The sequence below is a fragment of the Cygnus atratus genome, chromosome 1 (assembly GCF_013377495.2).
Source record: "Cygnus atratus isolate AKBS03 ecotype Queensland, Australia chromosome 1, CAtr_DNAZoo_HiC_assembly, whole genome shotgun sequence".
In the NCBI taxonomy this organism is placed as follows: Eukaryota; Metazoa; Chordata; class Aves; order Anseriformes; family Anatidae; genus Cygnus; species Cygnus atratus.
In genome coordinates, this window is record NC_066362.1 from 43,081,466 (window position 1) to 43,101,418 (window position 19,953).

The 19,953-nt window shown below is 43.0% G+C and overlaps 1 protein-coding gene across 3 annotated transcripts in view; it reads left to right on the forward strand.

The window, feature by feature from the left end:
• Positions 1–18,439, forward strand: part of TEF (TEF transcription factor, PAR bZIP family member) — a 22,310-nt gene extending 3,871 nt beyond the window's left edge. Inside the window, exons 1-5 of one of the 3 annotated variants that reach the window (XM_035543918.2) lie at positions 1,163–1,432; positions 6,567–6,893; positions 8,368–8,588; positions 9,150–9,361; positions 11,302–18,439. In XM_035543918.2, coding sequence (XP_035399811.1) covers positions 1,261–1,432; positions 6,567–6,893; positions 8,368–8,588; positions 9,150–9,361; positions 11,302–11,323 — 954 coding nt within the window. In that variant the 5' untranslated portion in view covers positions 1,163–1,260 and the 3' untranslated portion in view covers positions 11,324–18,439. The other 2 variants (XM_035543920.1, XM_035543921.2) reach the window with 2 other exon arrangements.
• The last annotated feature ends 1,514 nt before the right edge of the window (positions 18,440–19,953 follow it).

A 19,953-nucleotide genomic window follows, 5' to 3' on the forward strand; every position in this document is an offset into this window, starting at 1 on the left:
CCATTCCTTTCTCCGGGGCATGCAAAGAGGAATTCAGACCTGATTTTGTGGGTCAACGACCAGCGGGGTTTATTAGCAAGGGTCCGATCAAATTGTACTTTGCAACCCAACCAACATGTCTGAAGTTATTTCTGGAGCCTTTGCCAGGGAGGTTTGCGGGGGGGCGGCTGAACCAAGCCACCGTCTGAGCGTCTCGCGGGAGGAAGCAGGCCCCTTTCTGCCAGCACCCGGGGGGGACACGTCTCTGCTTTGGCACACGTGGCTCCGCTGGGTGCAGCTGGGCTTTCCGAGGGAGGCTGCGCGCCCTTTCCTCTCGCCGCACGCACCGCTATGCAGCAGGCTTGCCGCGGCCGGCCCTTCTGCGGCAAGAGGCAGCAGCTGCTGACGGGAGAAGCCTTGTGGCTGTAGCGCCTGTCACTTCTGTGAGCTTGTTCGTTCTGCAGGAGCTCCTCCGCGTCTGCCTGCGCTCTTGGGGATGGACTTGGCCAAATTTACTGTGCGCGTTCAGCTTAAACCCCAGCGCGGCTGGGACAGGGGGACAGGCTGGGGGACCTGAAAGGGCAGCGCTGAGGCGCTCAGGAGAACCGGGAGATCACGAGAGCTGGGAGCCTGCCCGGCCCCTCCTCGCCGCTCCCGCTATGTAGGGCAGCGGGAGATTAAATCCCGGCCGGGAGCACCGGGGCGGCTGCCGTGACACGGCCCCCGGAGCGGCGGGGAGCGCTGAGGGGACGGAGGGAGGCGGCGGCCCCTCAGCCCCCAACCGCCAACGGTCGCCTCAAGGAGCGGGGGGGGGGGGGGGGCACCTTCGCTTCTGCGCATGCGCGAGCGGCCCCGGAGCTCTCCGCCCACGCGCGCACCCCCCCCCTTCGTTCCCCCCCCCCCCGCCCTCAGGAGCAGCTGGCGGTGACGCAGAGCCCCGGAGGCGGCGCGAGGGGCGGGGCGCCGCATGCAAACGAGGCGCGCGGAGCCTGCCCTCGCACGTGCCCCGAAGGGCGGGGGGCGCGTGCCCGCGCCGGCCTCGGCGGGGCGGGGTGGGCGGGGCTTGCCGCCGAGGGACCAATCCCCGCCGGGCAGCGGGCGGGGCGAGGCGGCGGCGCTCATGAATATTGAAGCCGGCGGGCGCCGCGCATGCGCACTGCGCGGCTCGCTCGCCGTCTCGCTCCGGCTCGGCGCTGTCGTCGGGGCCCGGGGAGCCGCCGCGCGCCGCGACCGTTGGCGACCGTTGGCAGCCCGGCAGGCGCCCGCCGCCCCGCGGGGAGTATGCCCGGCCGCGCCGCGCACCAGGAGGCGGCTGCGGCGGGGGGAGCGGAGCCCGCGGCAGCCGGGGGCAGCGCGGGGGCCGCCGGGCGGCAGGAGCAGCGGGGCCTGCCCGGGGCCTTCCCGCTGGTGCTGAAGAAGCTGATGGAGAACCCGCCGCGGGACGCGCGCCTGGGTGAGCGCGCGGGGCCGGCGGGAGCGCGCGGCACCCCCCCCCCTCCCCCTCCTCCTCCCCCCCCTCCCGGTTCTCCCCCCACCCCCTTCCCTTCCCGCCCCGCGCCTCAGGGGCGGGCCTCGCCGGTACCGGGGCGGCAGCCGTGGAAATACCGGCAGTGGGGGCCGTGGCGTGCCCTGCTGCCGGCAAGCTGCTGCTGCTGCTTTATTTCTCGTTGCCTTTTATTTTTTCACCTGGCAGCGTTTGTGCCTTTCTGAGCCTCGGTTTGATCTCGAGGGGGGTTCAGGATTATCTCCATCGCTGTAAGGCCCAGCGTGCTGGCATCTAATAAAAACGAGTCTTTACAATTAAGAGTTTTAAGGTTGACATTAGTTTTTGGGAACCTCAGAACATCGTATCCAGCATAGACCCTAGTGCAAGCAAGGTGGGTAAGATCATTCCCAGTGAGGATCCCAATTAACATCCATCGACTCTGTACGTCTAACATTACCCACCACCATGTAAATGTGCTCATCTTGTGATTCCGTCAAGTATTTTTCTCATTTCTGCCTAAGATATACATACATATATATATATATATGTACATGTATATATATATATAGTCAGGCTCTGCTAAAGGCTTGGCCCTGTTGCTATGGCACAGGATGCTGCAGTGCACAGAATCTTGAATCTACAATATTATGGGGGTGCTTAAGTTATTGTCTTCACCCAGCCCTTTTTAGAGGTGACAGCGCTAACAGGAACAACTGAAGTTAGTGTCTGGAAGATGTGGCCGTAGCTGACTGGGATAGGGTGACTTGTCCAGCATCATGTCATCTAGCGTATGCAGTTGTAAAATTTAACACAAGTTTCATGTCTTGCATTATTCTGAAGTTCGAAACATTTGATACTTTTCCTTTTACCAGATGACCCCGTTCCGGCTTGGGGAGGTGCACAGCGTGACCCTCTCAAGTTTGCTAGTGGGTCTGTGGAATTTTGATTACCCCTTTCCATTCACGCTGTGATGAAGTTCAGACTGTTCTCATTCTTAAAACTTCTCTGTGGACTTCTTCAAGTCCAGCTTGTACTATTACATTTCACGCTTGAGACTTGTTGCCTTCTGTTTATTTTGATCTCTTGGTGCTTTTCTGGCTTGCGTATTTGCAAGACTTGGGGGGAGACACCTGTGTTAGCAGGTAGACGCTCTTAATTTTACAAAAGCCTTGTAAGTAGAACTGGGATTACTGACTTTAGAGGATCCTCCTTGTGTTTTTTGCTCCTTTGCAATACGTTTTAAAGGCTTATTGATTTGCTTAAAAGTGATGTGTTTTCAGCAGGCTTTCTGAGAAAGGGCCCTGTGCCTCTTGTCTGAGATGCCTGTTGACAAAATATAATTTTTGGTATTATTTTGAGAGAAACGGTATCAACGAGCTGCAGTTGTGTCCATTTATAGTCTGCACAAGCTACCTATGGGTTTTCCAACTGCCTTGGGTAATTTGACTACCCAGTAAGCAAGCAGGCTTTCTAATCCTTCTGAGCAACAGAGGAGGGCATCCAGTTCCAAATGAATGCCATCGTCTTGAATACTCTGCCGTGTACTGAGTATATCTGACAGTACTTGCTGTAGATTGTTCTCATGTGCAGTGCATGAGTTAAATAAAAGTAATAATAAAAACAAAAATCTGTGGGGTAAGGGAAGAGAATTAATGCTCTGGAGCAGGAGCGTAGGTCCTTCCTGTTAATAACGAGCTGCTGCATGCTCTCCAGTCCAAAGGATGCCTTAATCACCAGTTGCCTGCTGCTGTGGCAGGAGTGCCTCAACAACCATCACATAATGGGCATCAGGAATACGTGACCCTATAACCTAGCTTGTTGCACTGTCACAAGTGGGGCTGAAGGCCTGTGGAAGGAACAGCCTTAGTCTGTACGGTGTTTTCAGGGTAATTTGACAATATATTTTCAAGGAAGGGGAAGTTTGTCAAAAAAGCACGTGTGTTGTTTGTGGCTGGGTAGCACTTGATAGTAGTGGCCAAAACGCTGTGTCTTTCCTTGAAGAAAATCAAGGATGTGGAAAAAAGCTCCTTCCAGGTTGCTGCTTTTGGCCAAAATACCAGCATTTCCAACCGTTCGTGAACTTCAGTTTTCGTTGCTGAAATTACTTCGCATAAACCAGTGACCTCTCTCTTAACAGCAGATGTACGGGCTAGTTAATAGGTCACGGTAGCAGAATGAGGGGGCTAAATCGGACATGAGCTACCAGCTGCAGAACTACAGTCCAGATTTACCAGGGTGACCTTGAATCACTGCAAATGGAGCCTCTTAGGATACTGCAGCTCTGCTGTCAGGTAATACCTGTTTACCCTATAAATATCTTCAGAGAATTAATGTTTCAGGTCCCTGTGCTGGGGCAGGCGGGGACTTCCCCCTCAAGATGCAAGAAGTTAATTAGTGTTTCATTAGATATTGTGTACCCAGCAGGGTGGTGTGCAGCAGAAATAAAAATTAAATGAATTGAAAGAAAGCCAGTGGGAAAACGTCACTGTAAAAAAGATGATACGACAGTTTTATCTTTTTGTGTGTTGTATTTGAAATACATGGGCACTTGATACACCTGCTAACGGCTGCTATTTTAATTCTGTTTCAGATACTGCTGTTAGAAGTGAGGGGGGAGAGAGAGTCAGCGTAGCTAAACAAAGACGGCATTGGGGACCTGGTATTTGTCCAGTTCTCAACGTGTAGCAAAAGGGAAAAAAAAAAATCAGATGGTCTCGTGTGAAGAAAGGATCTAATTTGGTGTGAGCCAGGGACAATAGCAAGAGGAAGTTGGAAGGACCACAGCTTTTTTCAGGGTACTGAAGTATAGCAGGATGATGGTGCACATCTAAAATGTGCCGAAAGATCTGAGAAGAGCCACACGTGCCAGCGGTATAGGCTATGTGCATCTGTCTTCTGAAAAATACTTAATAGCTTTATGTTGGGTCTACTAATTACCAAAAGTTTCTCCTCTCTGTTTGAGGCGTTGCATTAGATGTTGCAAAACAAAAGCACTGCTGGCTTGTATTAAAACTTGCATAGTTTATAGTGGAGTACTGTTGTTTTTAAGACTAAGCAGTGATTTTTTTTTTAGTTGACATTTTGACTCAACATTCACAAGCTGTTTATCACGTTGATTAAAAAATAAAGTGATTTACAAAGAAGTTATTGTCACTTGCATTTCTTTTGGTGATGCCCTTATTAGGATATCGTCCACAATTCCCAGTGCAAATCTCAGTTGTTTTGCTGGGCGGTATGCAAACTTTCTGGAAATGCACAATCCCAGATTCAAAAGCTTGATGCTATTCTGATTTGGGGGGGGTGTGCTTCACTAGTAAGTGACATCATCTTTGTGTGAAGCAGAGCAGACACCATTTCCTTACGAGCTTCAAGTAGAAGCTATTTAGAAACAGTCGATTTGGATCGTGACTGTTAACCTACACATTTGCTGTGCACAAGCGAAAGGTAGGAGAGTTAACAAAAAGGGGTTATGGCAGGGATAGGTGTTGGGAGGCAGCAGTGTGAAATTACAAGAGGGAAGACCCACAGCTGCAAGGAGATGATGTTAATGGAGCTCAGATCCGGAAGCTGCTGGTCTGAATTTAATGTGTTCTTTAGCTACTTGCTGTTAGTCCCAAGCCTGTGGCTGGTAAGTATTTTCTCAGATGGTTTAGTTTAATTTATGTATCTTCTATTGCATAAAATGTTCAGAGTATGGTAGATTAAAACGATAATTTACTTTGTATGGTAGTGCTGTTCTTTAAGCCATAAAAAGCTCTTTCAGTTTCAGTTCTATACCAGCTAAGGCAACAGCAGAAGGAATGCCAATTCCATCGGAACAGGTTTTATATAAATAGGATTTTCTGATTTAGAGCGGAGTTTCACCCCTCTCCCACCCCTGATAAAGTAGAGTACTCCTTTGGTCGAGACTGGCTACAATACGCTGCCCTATTGCCAAAGGATTGTGCGTGTTGTCATGAATACTGGAGATCCAAACTGGTCCAGTGTGCATCCCTGGAGCCCTTGATCCCTCAAACCGGACATCTGTCCGCTTCTCCGATAAGACGCGATTCCCCGCTGGTATGGGTGCAACTGGTGGCCGCTCCTTTTGGTGGCGGCACTGGCTCGAGTAGTCCCAGCCCTGGCGCTGCTTCTGCAGTGCCTCCTTGCAGTGCTGGTAGAACTGCATGGCTACACGGAGAACCGGATCAGGAAAACGACTTGGATTTTTTTTTTTTGCCAGCTTATTTTTGTCTCTTAAATTATGTAATTATTCTATAACTTGAGTTTTCTGCTTGGACTCTGTCCCAGACGATTGTTAGGATTCAGTAGCTATGGGGAACGTAGAAACAGCCATTTTTCTGTGTTTCATGCCCTGTAGCATAGTAAATGGAGAATTTCATCAGTCTTTTGTGGCTTGGGGGTGGGGTGTGGGAGTATGCCTTATTAGACATCTCCCCAAAGAGTAAAAATTGTGTGTACTCTGAGCTATCTATAGCGAACAGCATTTGGAGCTATTACTTTGTGTGGACATGCTGAGTCATTTTGGAAAGAAATGCATCTAAAATCCTGAACAATAGTGGTCCAGGTCTCTGCTGTGCTGTGGGCATTCTAGCTAATTTTCAAATGTAATCTGAAAATCCATATTTCGTTCTTTTTTGTATCTAAATTATTCTTCTGCATCTTCTTTCTCTTGTGTATAGAATAAGCTGTTCTGCTTCCTCAGAGTCCTCTTAATGGCTTCCACTGTAATCCTACTTACAGACATTCACTTCCCCATCTTCCAGGACAAGCCTGTTTTTTAAAAACAAAAGCTATTTTGCAGTGACTAGTGAATAATAAGCTAGATGCAGTGTTATATCACACTTGGGTAAGTTATCACAGCAAAGATAATTGATCTTCAAGGCTACTCAAATATCTGTGGTCCAGCCATCGCAGGGAGCCAGAGCGCTGCATGCCGAGCAGAAAGGAGTGTTGCCTTTCAACATCTGCATTTTCAGATTGTGTCATGAGGCAGAAATACAGTTTACTGAATTTCCTTTCCTGGGATTTTTGTTAGACTCTTAAACCTTGGGTCTGTCCTGTGTTGCAGCTTGTACAGTGACCTACTTGTATCTTTCAGATAAAGAGAAGGAGAAGATAAAGCTTGAGGAAGATGAGGCAGCAGCTGCCAGCACTATGGCAGTCTCGGCTTCCCTTATGCCACCCATTTGGGACAAAACTATTCCTTATGATGGAGAGTCTTTCCACCTGGAGTACATGGATCTGGATGAGTTCCTCCTGGAGAACGGAATTCCTTCCAGCCCTACTCACCTGGATTTGAACCAGAATCCACTCTTGCCTGTGGCTGAGCTGGAAGGAAAGGAGTCTGCCAGTGCTTCCACTGGTTCTCCCGCATCATCCTCTTCCACTGCAGTTTACCAGCAATCTGAAGCAGCCTCCAGCACAGGTAGATGGAATAATGTGGGGCTTTGAGGGATTTTTGTTGTTCTGCTATCAAAAGGTGCCTCCTCAGATCAAAACGGAGATGTGCTAACCCATCGGTGTTAGCTGTAGCAGGTTAAGTAGCTCAAAATGTGCTCAATTTAGAGCCCAGTCCACGTGTCAGTTCATGAAGATGCTGCCTCTCTTCTTCCTCAGTCTCCCTCCTGGAAAAGTGAGTTAGTGTCTTGTGAGTGTGCAGTCTCATTCTCCTTTTGAAATCAGAAGAACTGGAATGCCACCATAAAGAATTTACTTTTTTTGGTGTTGCTCATTTGGTGAGAAGCTGGGTCTGTTGTGAAGGTAGATGCTCAGGTTATGTTGTAACAGAGTTGAGAGTTTGTGACAGGTCACTTGTACTGCTTTGGCTTGGTCTGCTTGGGTAAACTTGTGCTAACAATGTACTTCAAATAACAATGCTTAGAAAAAATAACAAAGTTTTTCTTTGCTAGCCTGTGAAACAGGAGAACTGACTTTCGGAAAAGGTTTGTTAATGATGCAGTTTGATGTTCTGTGTTGCTTTGAAGAGGGAATAGAGAAACAAAAACAAAACTTTGTACTTAAATGGTACTAGGAAACTTCTACTTTTCATGAGTAGTATGGAGATCTTCTCTGTTAAAGAATTTAGCAGCTCAGTTTGCTCTAGGTCTGGAGTTTAAACATCATAGCCTCTAAATGTGCGCAGTGCTGTTTCATGAGCAGGGTTTACAGAAAACATTTTGCTGAGGTCCTCTTCCTCAGAACCTGTGAGAAGAGCAAACTGTGGTACTCCTTCAGTAAGACGTAAGATGTGGGTTTTTTCCAGGTGGTGTATGAAACGACTTATTCATTGGTCTCTACTTCAAATTGCACTGACAATTGCAATTCATGTTTATGAAGTTTGTAAGTGATATATAAATATGATAAAGTTCATATGAATGCTGTGTCAGGCAACCTGTCGGGGATGTTTCTGTTTCCATGCGGCAAGGAAGTAGCATACTATGGCATTTTTAGCAAACCTACGTTTGTGTAGTCCTTTAGAAATGCAGTTATCTGTCCTTTGAAGGACCAAGGGACTGCAGGTTTTGGGCGAGCTTGTTTCCGTGATGTTTTCTAAGGCACAAAACTCAGGCTGATACAAGTTTCTTACTTAAAAGGTTGCCACAGCAATGTTAATGTGTGCTCAAGTACGCAAAGCGTGCTGAGGAAGTCTTAGAGTTTGTCCCGCATCTGTCTACTCACGTCTGTTAGTCTGGCAGATGTTCCTGGAGCTTGTTCTTACATGGGCCATGTAGCTTCTCTCTGTAAGAGAAATTGTACGGTACCAAGCACCTGTTGGAGAAATACCAAATAATACTACTAAATGCCACTAAATACTACTAGATAGTAGATGCCCAACTTGGTTTCTGAGTTAATTCTCTTCATCCTGCTGAACGTGTTGTAACTTCTCCTGTTTTTGCCAGAATCCCCGCTGCAGAATGAGAGAAATACACCCAGCCCCATTGATCCTGACTGTGTAGAAGTTGAGGTGAATTTTAACCCTGACCCTGCTGATTTAGTGCTGTCCAGCGTGCCTGGTGGTGAGCTCTTCAATCCTCGCAAGCACAAGTTCACTGAAGAGGACCTGAAACCACAACCGATGATTAAAAAAGCAAAGAAGGTTTTTGTCCCAGACGAGCAAAAGGTAACAGATTTATTACTGCAGGCTTCTCTAGGCCTTGATCAAAGTTTTTCACTCTTTGACCAAACACTTTGACATACAAAGGTAATGTGCTATACCTACGTGATTGGGCAAAAGCATTGCCAAGAATAGAACTGGCAAGTCAGCTGCTGTTCTTGCTGTTTTGCTGGTTTAATACCATGAGATAATTACTGGGCAGGAGCAACTTAAAGTGCTGTACACAGGAATTAGAAGAACTATCAAGTCGCAAACTCATCAGCTGCACTTTTGAAGGCCAGTGTATGTATCTGACCAGCATTATGCGTGATCCGGCTTTAAGCAGCCCAGACAAGAGAACATGCTTTCTGTGGAAGTTAATTCCTGAATTGAAACTAAGTAAAGGGTGCATTTCAGTTGGACAGCTTAGTAGCCGAGTCTTAATCTCCCTAGTTCTAACAGTGCATTTTGTTTGTCTTAAAACAAGACTCGTGTGGGGATGAAATCTTACATAAACTGTCAGATTTTATAACTGATATAAAATGTCAGGTTGGCATCTTTTTTTCTTTTTTTTTTTTTTTGTTTCAGGATGAAAAATACTGGACAAGGCGAAAGAAGAACAATGTGGCAGCAAAGCGTTCCCGTGATGCTCGGCGACTAAAGGAGAATCAGATAACAATTCGTGCAGCCTTTCTTGAGAAAGAAAATACAGCCCTGAGGACGGAGGTTGCAGAGCTGCGCAAGGAAGTGGGGCGATGCAAGAACATTGTTTCTAAATACGAGACCAGATACGGACCCTTGTAAGCACACCCCTTTTCATTGTTAGGGCTCCTTGTTTTAGCCTCTTAGACTTCTCTGCCTTCTGTAGAGACTCAAATAAAGTTTGTGGAGGCTTTGCCATCTTGCATCTATACTACAAAAAAAAAAAAAAATCTGTTGGCACAACTTGTTCAGGCCCTTTCCTGATCATGTTGCCCAAAATCTTAGTGTCCATAGTTACAACTTTTTTTTTTTTTTTTAACACTGATAGAGCTCTTTCTGATGTCGTACAAGATAACAGATCCACCTGTCTGGAGGAATATATGTGGATCCCTCCTGACTGGACAGGGCTTTTGCTTTCTGTTCTAATCTCCCTTTTTAAATGGAGAAAGAGCCTAAGGGATTCTGGTCCTTGCTTTTTTTTTTTTTTAAAGAAAAACAAACACCTCCTGTTCTTTTCTACCTGTGTGCCCCTCCCTCCCAGTCAAATTGTAAAATATAATTTTAAGGTTTAAATAGATGTTGCTGGGCAGCATCATGAAATTGTTTCCTCTCCCATTTAGAGGCACTAGAAAGCACCTGTTGTATAGAACTCCGTTCCTGTTGAAGAGGGATGGAGGAGGCTTTAGGACAGGGAAATATTTCATCTCTTGTGGAAATAGAGATATCTCTACCGTAATGAATGTGTTATGTAGACCAGAGTTAGTGCAGTGTTGATAAAATACTGCTTGAACCTCTTTGTAGGTTCTAATTCTCGATAAATTCCAGAAACCTAGGATAGAGAACAGTAGGGGATCTTTCACTTTACAGATATGGACAAAATAATTTGCTGTAGGTTTTAGGCTGTGTTCATATACCACCCGTTCTCTTTTTCCCCAGAAGAGGGACTTCTTTCTTGAACTGCTGATGAAGCAGCATGTTCATGCTGGCTGAGGAGTAACAGAGATGGCATCATTTAGAGAAAGAGGTCTGGCTCATTGGTCTGAACCTTGAGGCCTATCTGTTAAGGAATTGCTAGTACCTTTTTAAATTAAAAAAGGTATTAAAACATCTTTTTCCAAAGCGTAAGAAACAGAGAAACCAGCCACTGTTACTTTACTGCACCTTAACTGTTGTACAAAGGTTTTTGGTTTTTTGTTGTTTCGGTCCTTTGCCTCGTGAATACACTATGGAACAAGCTACACCCACTCTAAACAGGAACAATTTACCTCACTGTCTCCTGTGTAGCAACATATCTGGACTCTCCATGCCTGCTGGTTCTCTCTCCAGCATGCTTCCTGTTACAAAATTAGCATACAAGACTTGCCCTCTTGGAAGTAATCCATTCTCAGCACCAAGCGCTGCTTCAACAGTATGTGGTGTTAAAAGAAAAATATGTTGTGTGTGATGTTGGGACCTTCTCCATGACCTCCAGCTGCAAGAACCAGAAGCCTTAAAAGAAGTATTTGTCTAGAAGTCCTCTTAATAAGGAAAGCTCTCTTAAGATTAAGATAGTGGCTATGGCAGAACTTTTAGGCTATGCTTCCTGGGCTGGTGCTTGCATTAGGGAGTAAACATGGGGTAGAACATGTTGAGGGTAGTTTCCAGTTCCCTTCTTGAAATCTGAAAAGAATACTAAGAAAAAGAAAATGAGGATTGTTTTTTGGTTCTAAAGACTTCTTGCCTAGCTCGTCTTTTAAACGTAATGGGGAAATTGTTATGAATTTAGACCAATTGTGTGTTGACTTCTTAAAGAAGTGGAGAAGCAGGCTAATCCAGAACACTTAAAGTAAATGTATGCTTTAATCTGTCTCCCCCTCTGTTACGTTCTGATTTGACCAGAGTGGCTCTTCATGCAGCATTGGTCTAATTTCTTTGAAACATATGAAAAATTGTCACCCTTTCAGCAGGGGTTTTTCGTTCACAGGGTGGTGTGTGGTGGTGATGGTGGGAAGTATGTTATAAATAAATTGTCACACTTAACACTTTGCTTTGTTTAAAGTGACTTATCTGATTCCGAGTGATGCAACTTTAAAGACTTTTAAAAACAAAGAAACTAAAAAGCACACATGAATCGCCAGTCTTCAGAGTGAGCAGTGAAATCTATGAGGTGTCCCAACACAAACAACTGACGATGACCCTGCCTGCCTGCTTTCCTGCAAGTACCCCATCTGAACTACCCAGGGCTGGGCATGATGAAAAGTGCAAAGTCTCTTTAATTCTGTATATGGCTTTCTTATCTGTCTTTCTCACTGTAACTATGAACTACAACAATAAGCTAGCTTACTGGGGTTTTGTCGAGATGCTCAAAGTTCATGTCTCAAAGTCTGTTGACAGCCTATGTGAATAGTGACTCTGTTTTGGCACTCGAGTGGAAGAAAATAGAGAGTTTTAAATGGAAGTGTCTGTATATATTAAGAACTGCTATATTTTAAGACTTTTTTTTTCCTCTGCAGTAGAGTAAGTTGTACCTAATACTGCAGCTCACTTCTGGTACAGCGTAGCATCTTGTGGAGTACTGTGAGTGCAGAATCAAAGACACCAAGCAAACAGCAGTCTGTGACGTGTAAGACTTCCAGTGCAGAAAAATACAGCAGATGTACTGAAACAATCCAGAAAGCACCCCAGTGTGCCATACAAAGAGGGGTAATTAATCTATATCTAATGACCTGTGTAACAGTAAAACACTGCTGTAACCCGCCTTTCCCTTTTTTCAAGGCTCAATTTCTTTAATAGTATCTCACTAAAAGAAAATCTATTTCTCTGTAATGATTTAGCAGTCATGGAAAAGGTGCTAGTCTGAGCTGCTGATCCCCATGTCTTTTGGCAGTCTGAGACTACCAAATGAGTATTAGCTCCAGCAAAACAATGGCTATTAGCTGCCATACTACAGTTTTCTGTCTCTTGACTACATGAGAACTGCGGTGGTGAAAGAGTACTTCATTTGTTTGATAAATCCAAAACAGCCGCTGATTTCACAGCGTTACAATGCACAGCTGAAGTATCAGGGCCCTTGTACTGGTGTGCAGGAGTAGATGAAAGCTTAGGCAGCTGATGGGGATGTTTACTGTGTGTAGAAGATGGAGAAAGTAGGTGGAAGTTCCTTTCGAAGAGCTTCATCAGCCTAACAACAACTTACATTTATATTGAAGAAGGTTAAGAGCAATAACTTTTCATTTCTGGGATAGTACAGGGCCCTGCTTGTAGCCAAGATGAAGCTTGTAAGATGGGAGTGAAAGTACAGTGTATTTATGCCTGGAGATTGATAAACAGAGTACACCTCAAGAAGGATAATCCTGAAAGCTTTCAGAAGCACAAGTGCCCAAGTTATGAGGCACAGCTAGTTACCAGCAAAGCTTGATGCTATCAGATTGAACAAGTATTCTGAATTAGCACTTACCCAAGAGATTCCACCCTTCTCTTCAGAGCAGAAAGGCAACGAGAAAAAGATGGAAAACAGCAAATAATGCTGTAAACTTAATTAAAAAAATCAAAATTCAGAATTCATAACTAGCTTTCTGAAGGTATAACCTTTGTAAAAGGCATGTACATTAAATGCACTTACTGACCTATTATTTTTAATGGACCATGTTCTGACGTCAAGAAAGTATTTTTAACTTTTTTGTTAGTTACAAAATTATATTAAGTGTACAGACATAACTTGCAGTTCTAAAGTTCTGAGGTGATCTTTGGGTATCATCCTCAGAAAGATGAATAGTTAACTCCATGTTGCTGAAATGTCAGCATAAATCACTACCTGTAGCAAATACTGCAAATTTGAACTGATATTTTTGGTAGTACTATTTTTTTTATTTTGGTGGTAAAGGCCGTGCCATGAATCTTTTTTAAAAATACTGACAGTGTGTAAATATAGCAACTCTTTTTCCATTTATCACTTCTAAATTTTCAGTTGGCTTTGGCTATTCTTGAATGTCATGCTTCGTGCTTAAATCAAAGTTAAGGCATATTGTAACTGGGCAAGGAGTTGCTAGTCCTTCAGTTGGGTCTTGCTGTCTTACTGCTTTAGGAACATCTTTTAAACACATATATTGTATACGGGATCTGGCTTTGCAGTATACCATGCTGTTTTAACAGCAAAATACTTGGTGAGTGTAGTATGTGCAATTCTATTGTTTTTTTTCCTGTTGTATTGAAAGTTTATACAATGGAAACTAACAGTGAATGTTCATTAGATTTTTTTCTTTCTTTCACAGAAGACTGTTAGCAAATTCTTCTACTTCCCTGTAGAACAGTACAAATCTGCACGTTCTGTGATTGTCTCTACAGGTTGCAAAACTGGAAAATAACACTTCAGTGTGTGGTTTAACTCCTGTAGTTGGAGATTTTTTTAAAGAAGGATCTTCCATGGTAGATGAGAAGATAGTAACTACAAAAGGGGTGTAGGTATTTCCAGACAAAAAAAATGTGCAGTGCTGATTTCCTTTCTCAGTTTTTGCAGTCTCAGGAAGTTAAGCTTACTGCTTAGCATGCTGCTCCTTTCAGAAGTACTAACTAATAATCATGTTTCTTTGACTAGGATGGCTATCCTATTTGTAAGTGATAACTTGGACGCATTTCTCACAGTGATCGTAAGACCAATATTCTTTTAGCTCAGTTTGTGTTAAAAGATGCTGAATTGGCACTGTTAGTCTGAAGTTCTCTAACCTTGGGACGTGCTCTGTAGAGGCTGCAAGTGTGCCTAATGCCAATGTACCCCATCCCATCCATCAAAGGGACCATCTCCAAGGGGAGGGAATAAAGGGAATGCACCTTTTGGCATCACTGCAGGGATTGCCATTAAAGGGAGCAGTTTTCACATATCTGTGCATTCATTAGGAAATCGATCGAAACCAAGCAGCCATTGCACAGCACTAGCTTTCAAAATACATAAACTGTTGATGGGATGTTGGCAGTGTTGTCTTATTTTACAGAAGAAATTGACTATGAATAAATGATGAATAACACTTAAGGCAGTATTGTTTTCATACATGGTCTTCTAATCTACACGGTTAGACTTCCTTGTAATAATGCATTTTTGTACTTAAAAATTCCCTAAGAGTTAAATCTTTCACCTGTTGCCACGATCTGCTCCCACTGAAGCTGGTAACAAAGATCTCGTTAACTCCACTGGAAAAAAAGCTTTATTCTGATGTGGTGAACATGAAGTTGTAGCAAGCACTGGAGTTATGGATATCTTTGCTTTACTCTGGAGCATTCTGTGCTGGGATCAGATGGATGTACGTCAGATTGCAGGTGTAATGTTGGTAAACTGATCCTGTCACTTGATCATTCATAGAGTTTTGGTGTTCAGACAATCTGAAATCTGTTTCCTCACTCCTGCATGGACTGGGTGGGAAAAAAAAAAGTGTATTATAAGCTTGTGCTGGGAGAAGGAATGCTTGTTATTTTTTAAGACTGTTGTGTGGCTTTTTGTAGTTTTTTTGGTAACACTTTCTGTAATTCCTGACAATTTTCCACTTCCCTGCTGTGCTTTTTGAAAGCCCAAGGTGGTATAGCTGTAGAAATCACTTCCAGTGTTACCTGCAGGTTTGCTACTAATCTTACCAAATTTATTTCACGTTGCGAGGTGTAGTGGAAGGCTAACAGCAACAGCTTTGAGAATACTGTAAAAAAAAAAAAAAAGCCTACTTATGTGTGTGGAGGGGAAATATATATATATTTTTAAGACAGCAGAAATAGTGGACTATATATTTTTTTAAGACAGCAGAAATAATGGACTTACACAGAAGACAATATTGCTGCTTAGCCTTGCAAACCTCTTCAGCATAACATGGCTTTCTTCCTTGTGATCAGATGCCTTCATTTTTAGTGAGAGTGAAGGCATCTTGGACCTTTATAAAAACCCAGATAGGATTTTGTTCATCCTTACTGTTTCTGCTAATAAGCACAAGATGAGAAATGCAAATTTGTCTTAATGTATAAATCTTTTTTTAGTAACTCGCATCTAAATCCATAAGCAGCAAAATAATTAATGCTAGTATTTTGCCTTTGCATTACTATAAGATACTGGCTAGCTTTCCAGATTTTCAGGTAATTACTCTGACCTGTATATCTGCCACTGTAACACAGTGAAGATGGATAAACTTGCAACAAAGGACTGGGAAAAGGGTAGAAAGAATAAGCTTAACTAAACTTCTGTGGAGATGCTAACATAATGCTAATTGAGAAATTATATTTTAATTTTTGATAATGCAGATTTGTCATACAGAATGTTATTTTTAGTTTGGTAGTATACTGTCCCCTAGTAAGTCCCTTTTGGAATGCAGACTTCTGAACGTTGAAGCAGCAACAGGGGAAACGGAATCATTTGAGGAAGATACACATATAGATATAAACATAAATATACCTGGCAAGTGGAGCAAAGAATGAAAGCAGGAAAATAAGAGTACTGCAAGATACTGACCTGAATCAGATTGCGAAAACGGAAGCCTTGCTGTTCACAATTCTATAGCAATTTGGGTCCCCTGAGTTTAGCATCACACATAAGACAAGTACTTGTTGACGTTTTCGAATCTCCTTTTCTTGATCTCATTCCACAGTTCAGAATAAAGTGAAAGGAATATACAGATAGGGAGGAGAGTTACTGCAGAAAGGCGTGAAAAAATTGCTATTGCTTGAACGAAGTGTGCTGTTGCACTGGGACTTGACCTGCCCATGTGAACTGATAGTGCTGTGTCATGAGGGAATTACTATCTGAGGCCCCAATATTTTAAGGCCTCAATTCTGATATCAGTTCTGCATGGGATGAGCCCTATATCTATAGAGAGCCATGTGGATTTCACAGGATCTGTTCCTGAATGTGAAGCTCTGCCCAGGCAGTCAGCTGCAGAATTGTGTCCTTAACACACTGTCAGTTGTAGTTATAAGGCTGTTCATATTAAATGTAATTTGGGTGCCTGTTACATAGCCAAAACCCTTGTTACTTCATTTTCCCAACTAAGGCATGAGCAGAAGCCCTTTGCTGTACAACATCTGTAAAAATGTACTTCACATACATCTAGTAAATTAAGGCATGTGATTTTGGTCCGTGGGTCTCAACAAACTTTGCTCGTGTACCTGCCTGAATGTTTCCTTAGATCTGCAGCTATGTCTCAGTGAGAAGGTATGCTGGGATTTGTTTTCCCGAGGGAGCACAAGAGCAGCTCTCATCTGTAACACTGCAGGTGGCTGCTTGCTACTGGCCAGGATCATGGAAGGATGCATCCTCTTGCACTTTTATGTGAAGTTGTCTAAAATATGGTGATTAACATGATTATTGAAATACTGTATTTTGTATAACTTAGAACATGTAAATACACTTTTAAAACTGATCTGTTCTATGAAGTAATAAATAAGTGCTTCCATTGTAATACCTGAATATTGTTAATGCTTCATGTAGCTTGATTTGGGATTTTTTTTCCTAGAGAACTACAGAAATCAAAACCAAGATTGATGTTGTGGAATTCTAGTCTAGTTGTGATTCTTTCTATCAAGAAAAACGTGTTTTAAAAAATGAGCTACTTAAGCAGAGAAACTGAGAATTTGAGGGAACTGATTCTCTTCCAGTCTTTCTTTAATGGTAGTCACTGATGACACTAACTATTCTTCCCATCCCATTAGCTGACCAATTAATTTTGTTGTTTGTGAGTAGGAAAGTTTGTGAGTTTGGAAAGTGGCAATATTAAATGACTCATAGCACTTAGTGATTGAGGAAAAGTTTTTTGTTTTTTTTTAAAGTATTTTCTCTTTTGGCTTAAACAGCTGTCTCCATCCTTCAGACTGCAGCGAGTTGCAGTGAAACAGTGAGAGTGACTGTTACTGGAGCTCATTTGTAGCCTAGATAGTCTACATCTTACATACATTAGTTGTATTATGTGCACAGATGACACAGGTATCCTGTCTTGGTTTGGAGAGGGAAAGTGATTAATGACTTGAGGTTTTGCTGAGTACATGTTCACTGGATGCTGCACAGCTGGAACTTTCATCAGCTTTCATGACCTGTTCTATCTTGTGTTAAACGTAAAAATAAACAACAGTGGAGTGAGAATCGTGAGCAGTCTGCTAGGAAGCATGAACACTTGGTTGTGGAGGAGGTGGCAAGGAGACTGGTCCATTGGTCTTCAGCTAGGAGATCAGCCTGTGGTAACACCACCTCCAGCCATAACATAACTTCTTTCTCTCTAATGCTGTACTGGAGCAGTGTCCCATCTGGTGTCAGCTGCTTCTGCAGTGTTCCATAAATGACAAGGCTACAGCACCTTTTGTAGTGGGCAGAGATGACGACATCTTCCTTCTCCCCACCCACCCCACCCATGTTTCTAGGCTATAAAATAGCTAAACATATATGCAGGTTATTCAGAAAATTCTGTTCCTGTAAAGCTTTTTCAGAGGCATTCGGTTTTGAACTCAATAGTCTGAGGGAACTCCTATCTGCTATATTTGGCCTGAAATTCTGTTTCCTCTTGGATAGAAATATTGTATTTGGCTTCAGACATGACACTGATCTGTCCCAGTCATTCAGTGGGATGGATGATAAATGTGCACAGTATTTATATAAAGATGATAAATCTAATCTTAATTTTACTGCATGTTGTTTAATCTCTTGGATGTCTACTCCTTGAGGTTGTCTGAATAATTCCTACAAATGTAGCTGCTCTTCAAAGCAGTCCATAAAGTGCATTTGAGATCATTGACTGAAAGGTTCTATAGGAATGAAAGAGATAATAAAGATTGTGTAGTGGCTGGGTAAAGCTGTATTGCCATAAATGATTTTAATTTATATATGAATCTCTTGTCCCAAATTGCTTATTTTGTACATAAACCTACGCACTCCTGGCAGCTGATAGGTGAAAATAAAGGTGCTTAAACAGCAGTCTAATGAGGAAAGGGCATTTCACTGTTGCAGAGTTGATATTATTTTATATTTCCATGTATTACACTTTTTTAAATGTATAAACCACAGATTTGAATTCTCAAAGTCTTCAGCTTGGATTTTGTGAGTAGTTTAAATCCTCTCACCTCTCTGCTCATAACTGGTTTTTAAGAAAAAGAAAAGCTTTTGTTTAAAATTGTAAAATTTTGACTGTATTAAATTCTGTTAGTACCCTTCCTTTTTAAGAAATAAAATGTATATTCCACTATACTGAGATTCAGTAGTTTTGTTCTCTAGATAGCATACTGTGTGCTATACACCTCAACTGCCAGCATTACACCTGCAATTCACATTAAAATCGATCAGCTGTGTCGTATCTGCCTCTTGCTGTCAGTCTCTTGCTGTTTCCAGGGTGTTAACTATTAGATGTGAAGGTAACAGGTATACCATTCCACCTCTTTTTTTTTTTTTTTTTTCCTGAATGAATTAATTTCAAAAACACTGCAAGGTGTTGTCCCCCCACCCCATTTTTGGTCCACCTGTAGTGACTCTATGTTGAGTTCTTACAGGTAGGGGGAGAAATCCCAACTAGTAGTTAGCTGCAGAAACTTTGTCCTTGTGTTGTCTGTTACTTTGGGGCTGACTACGGCCTTGAAATAATCAGAACTTAGTTTTCTTTCTTTTATGGGAAGAAGCAGAGTTTAGAGTAAATAAGTCTTGAATATGAGGACAGCTTTTTTCATTCCTTTCCTTTTTAACCTAGTGGAAAGGAGGGGTAAGAAATGCCTTCTGTGTGCTCAGTGTCTGATTGGAAAGGGCAGCTTCCAGAGAAAGATGTGTTTAGCTTCCTTGGCCTCTTACAGTCTGTAATAATTCTGAGATTTATGCACTCAGGGAAGAGATCACTGGCGTTGCAGTGCATCTGGAGTGTTTTAGCATATCTAGAAAATACAGCAAGATAGTTTGGTTCTTTGCTTTCATTAAAGGTTTTTTTTTTTTTTATGGTTAGTGATGGGGGTCACAGGTAAGAAGGCAGTCATATTTCAAACAGGAAGGATGAAATGGGGGAGATGGGATTTCTGATCCAACTGTGCAGGCAGGGATTTAATCCATGTGGGTGTTCGTCACTGATAATTTTCTGACATTTGAGGGAGGGAAGAGGTATCTAGTCAAGGCATTATGTAAGGTCCATGAAGACTGGGTTGGCCTCTTGCTCGTCAGGATAATCTTGAAATGTATACGTGAAGATGACTACCTGCAACCTACCGTGGTGGATTAGCAAATAAGTTCATATAATTTTGGAGTGGGAAGAAAATGTAAATGAGTTGCTTTTCTCTGGCTATTTTCCAGAGCCATGGAATGATTAGTGACTCAGGCAATTTGTACATGAAAGCTAAAAGCTGTTTTGAGGGAGGAGCCTGACCTGTACCATGTACCGAAGTTCAAGGACGTGACCTGGCCAAATCAAGGAATTGCAGTAGAAACTGAGTGGATACAGGATATGTTGGATGTATCCTTCTGGCATTTCTTGGCCTTAACACTAATTTCTTGGCCTTAACACTAGAATCAGTGGAAGATATTCAGTGTTTGTTCCCTTTTATGAGGACAGCTGGCAGCAGCATGAATGTTGTACATTATGCAGTGCCTTCTTTTCAGGGAGATTGTATGTTCTCTAGGGTGGGTGGGGGGTGAGTTTATGAATGTGCCAGCTCTGCACATTGTATTGCTAGTTGCCTTCAGGAAATGAAAATGCTTTCTCTTGTTTGTAGCTGTTAGTGATCT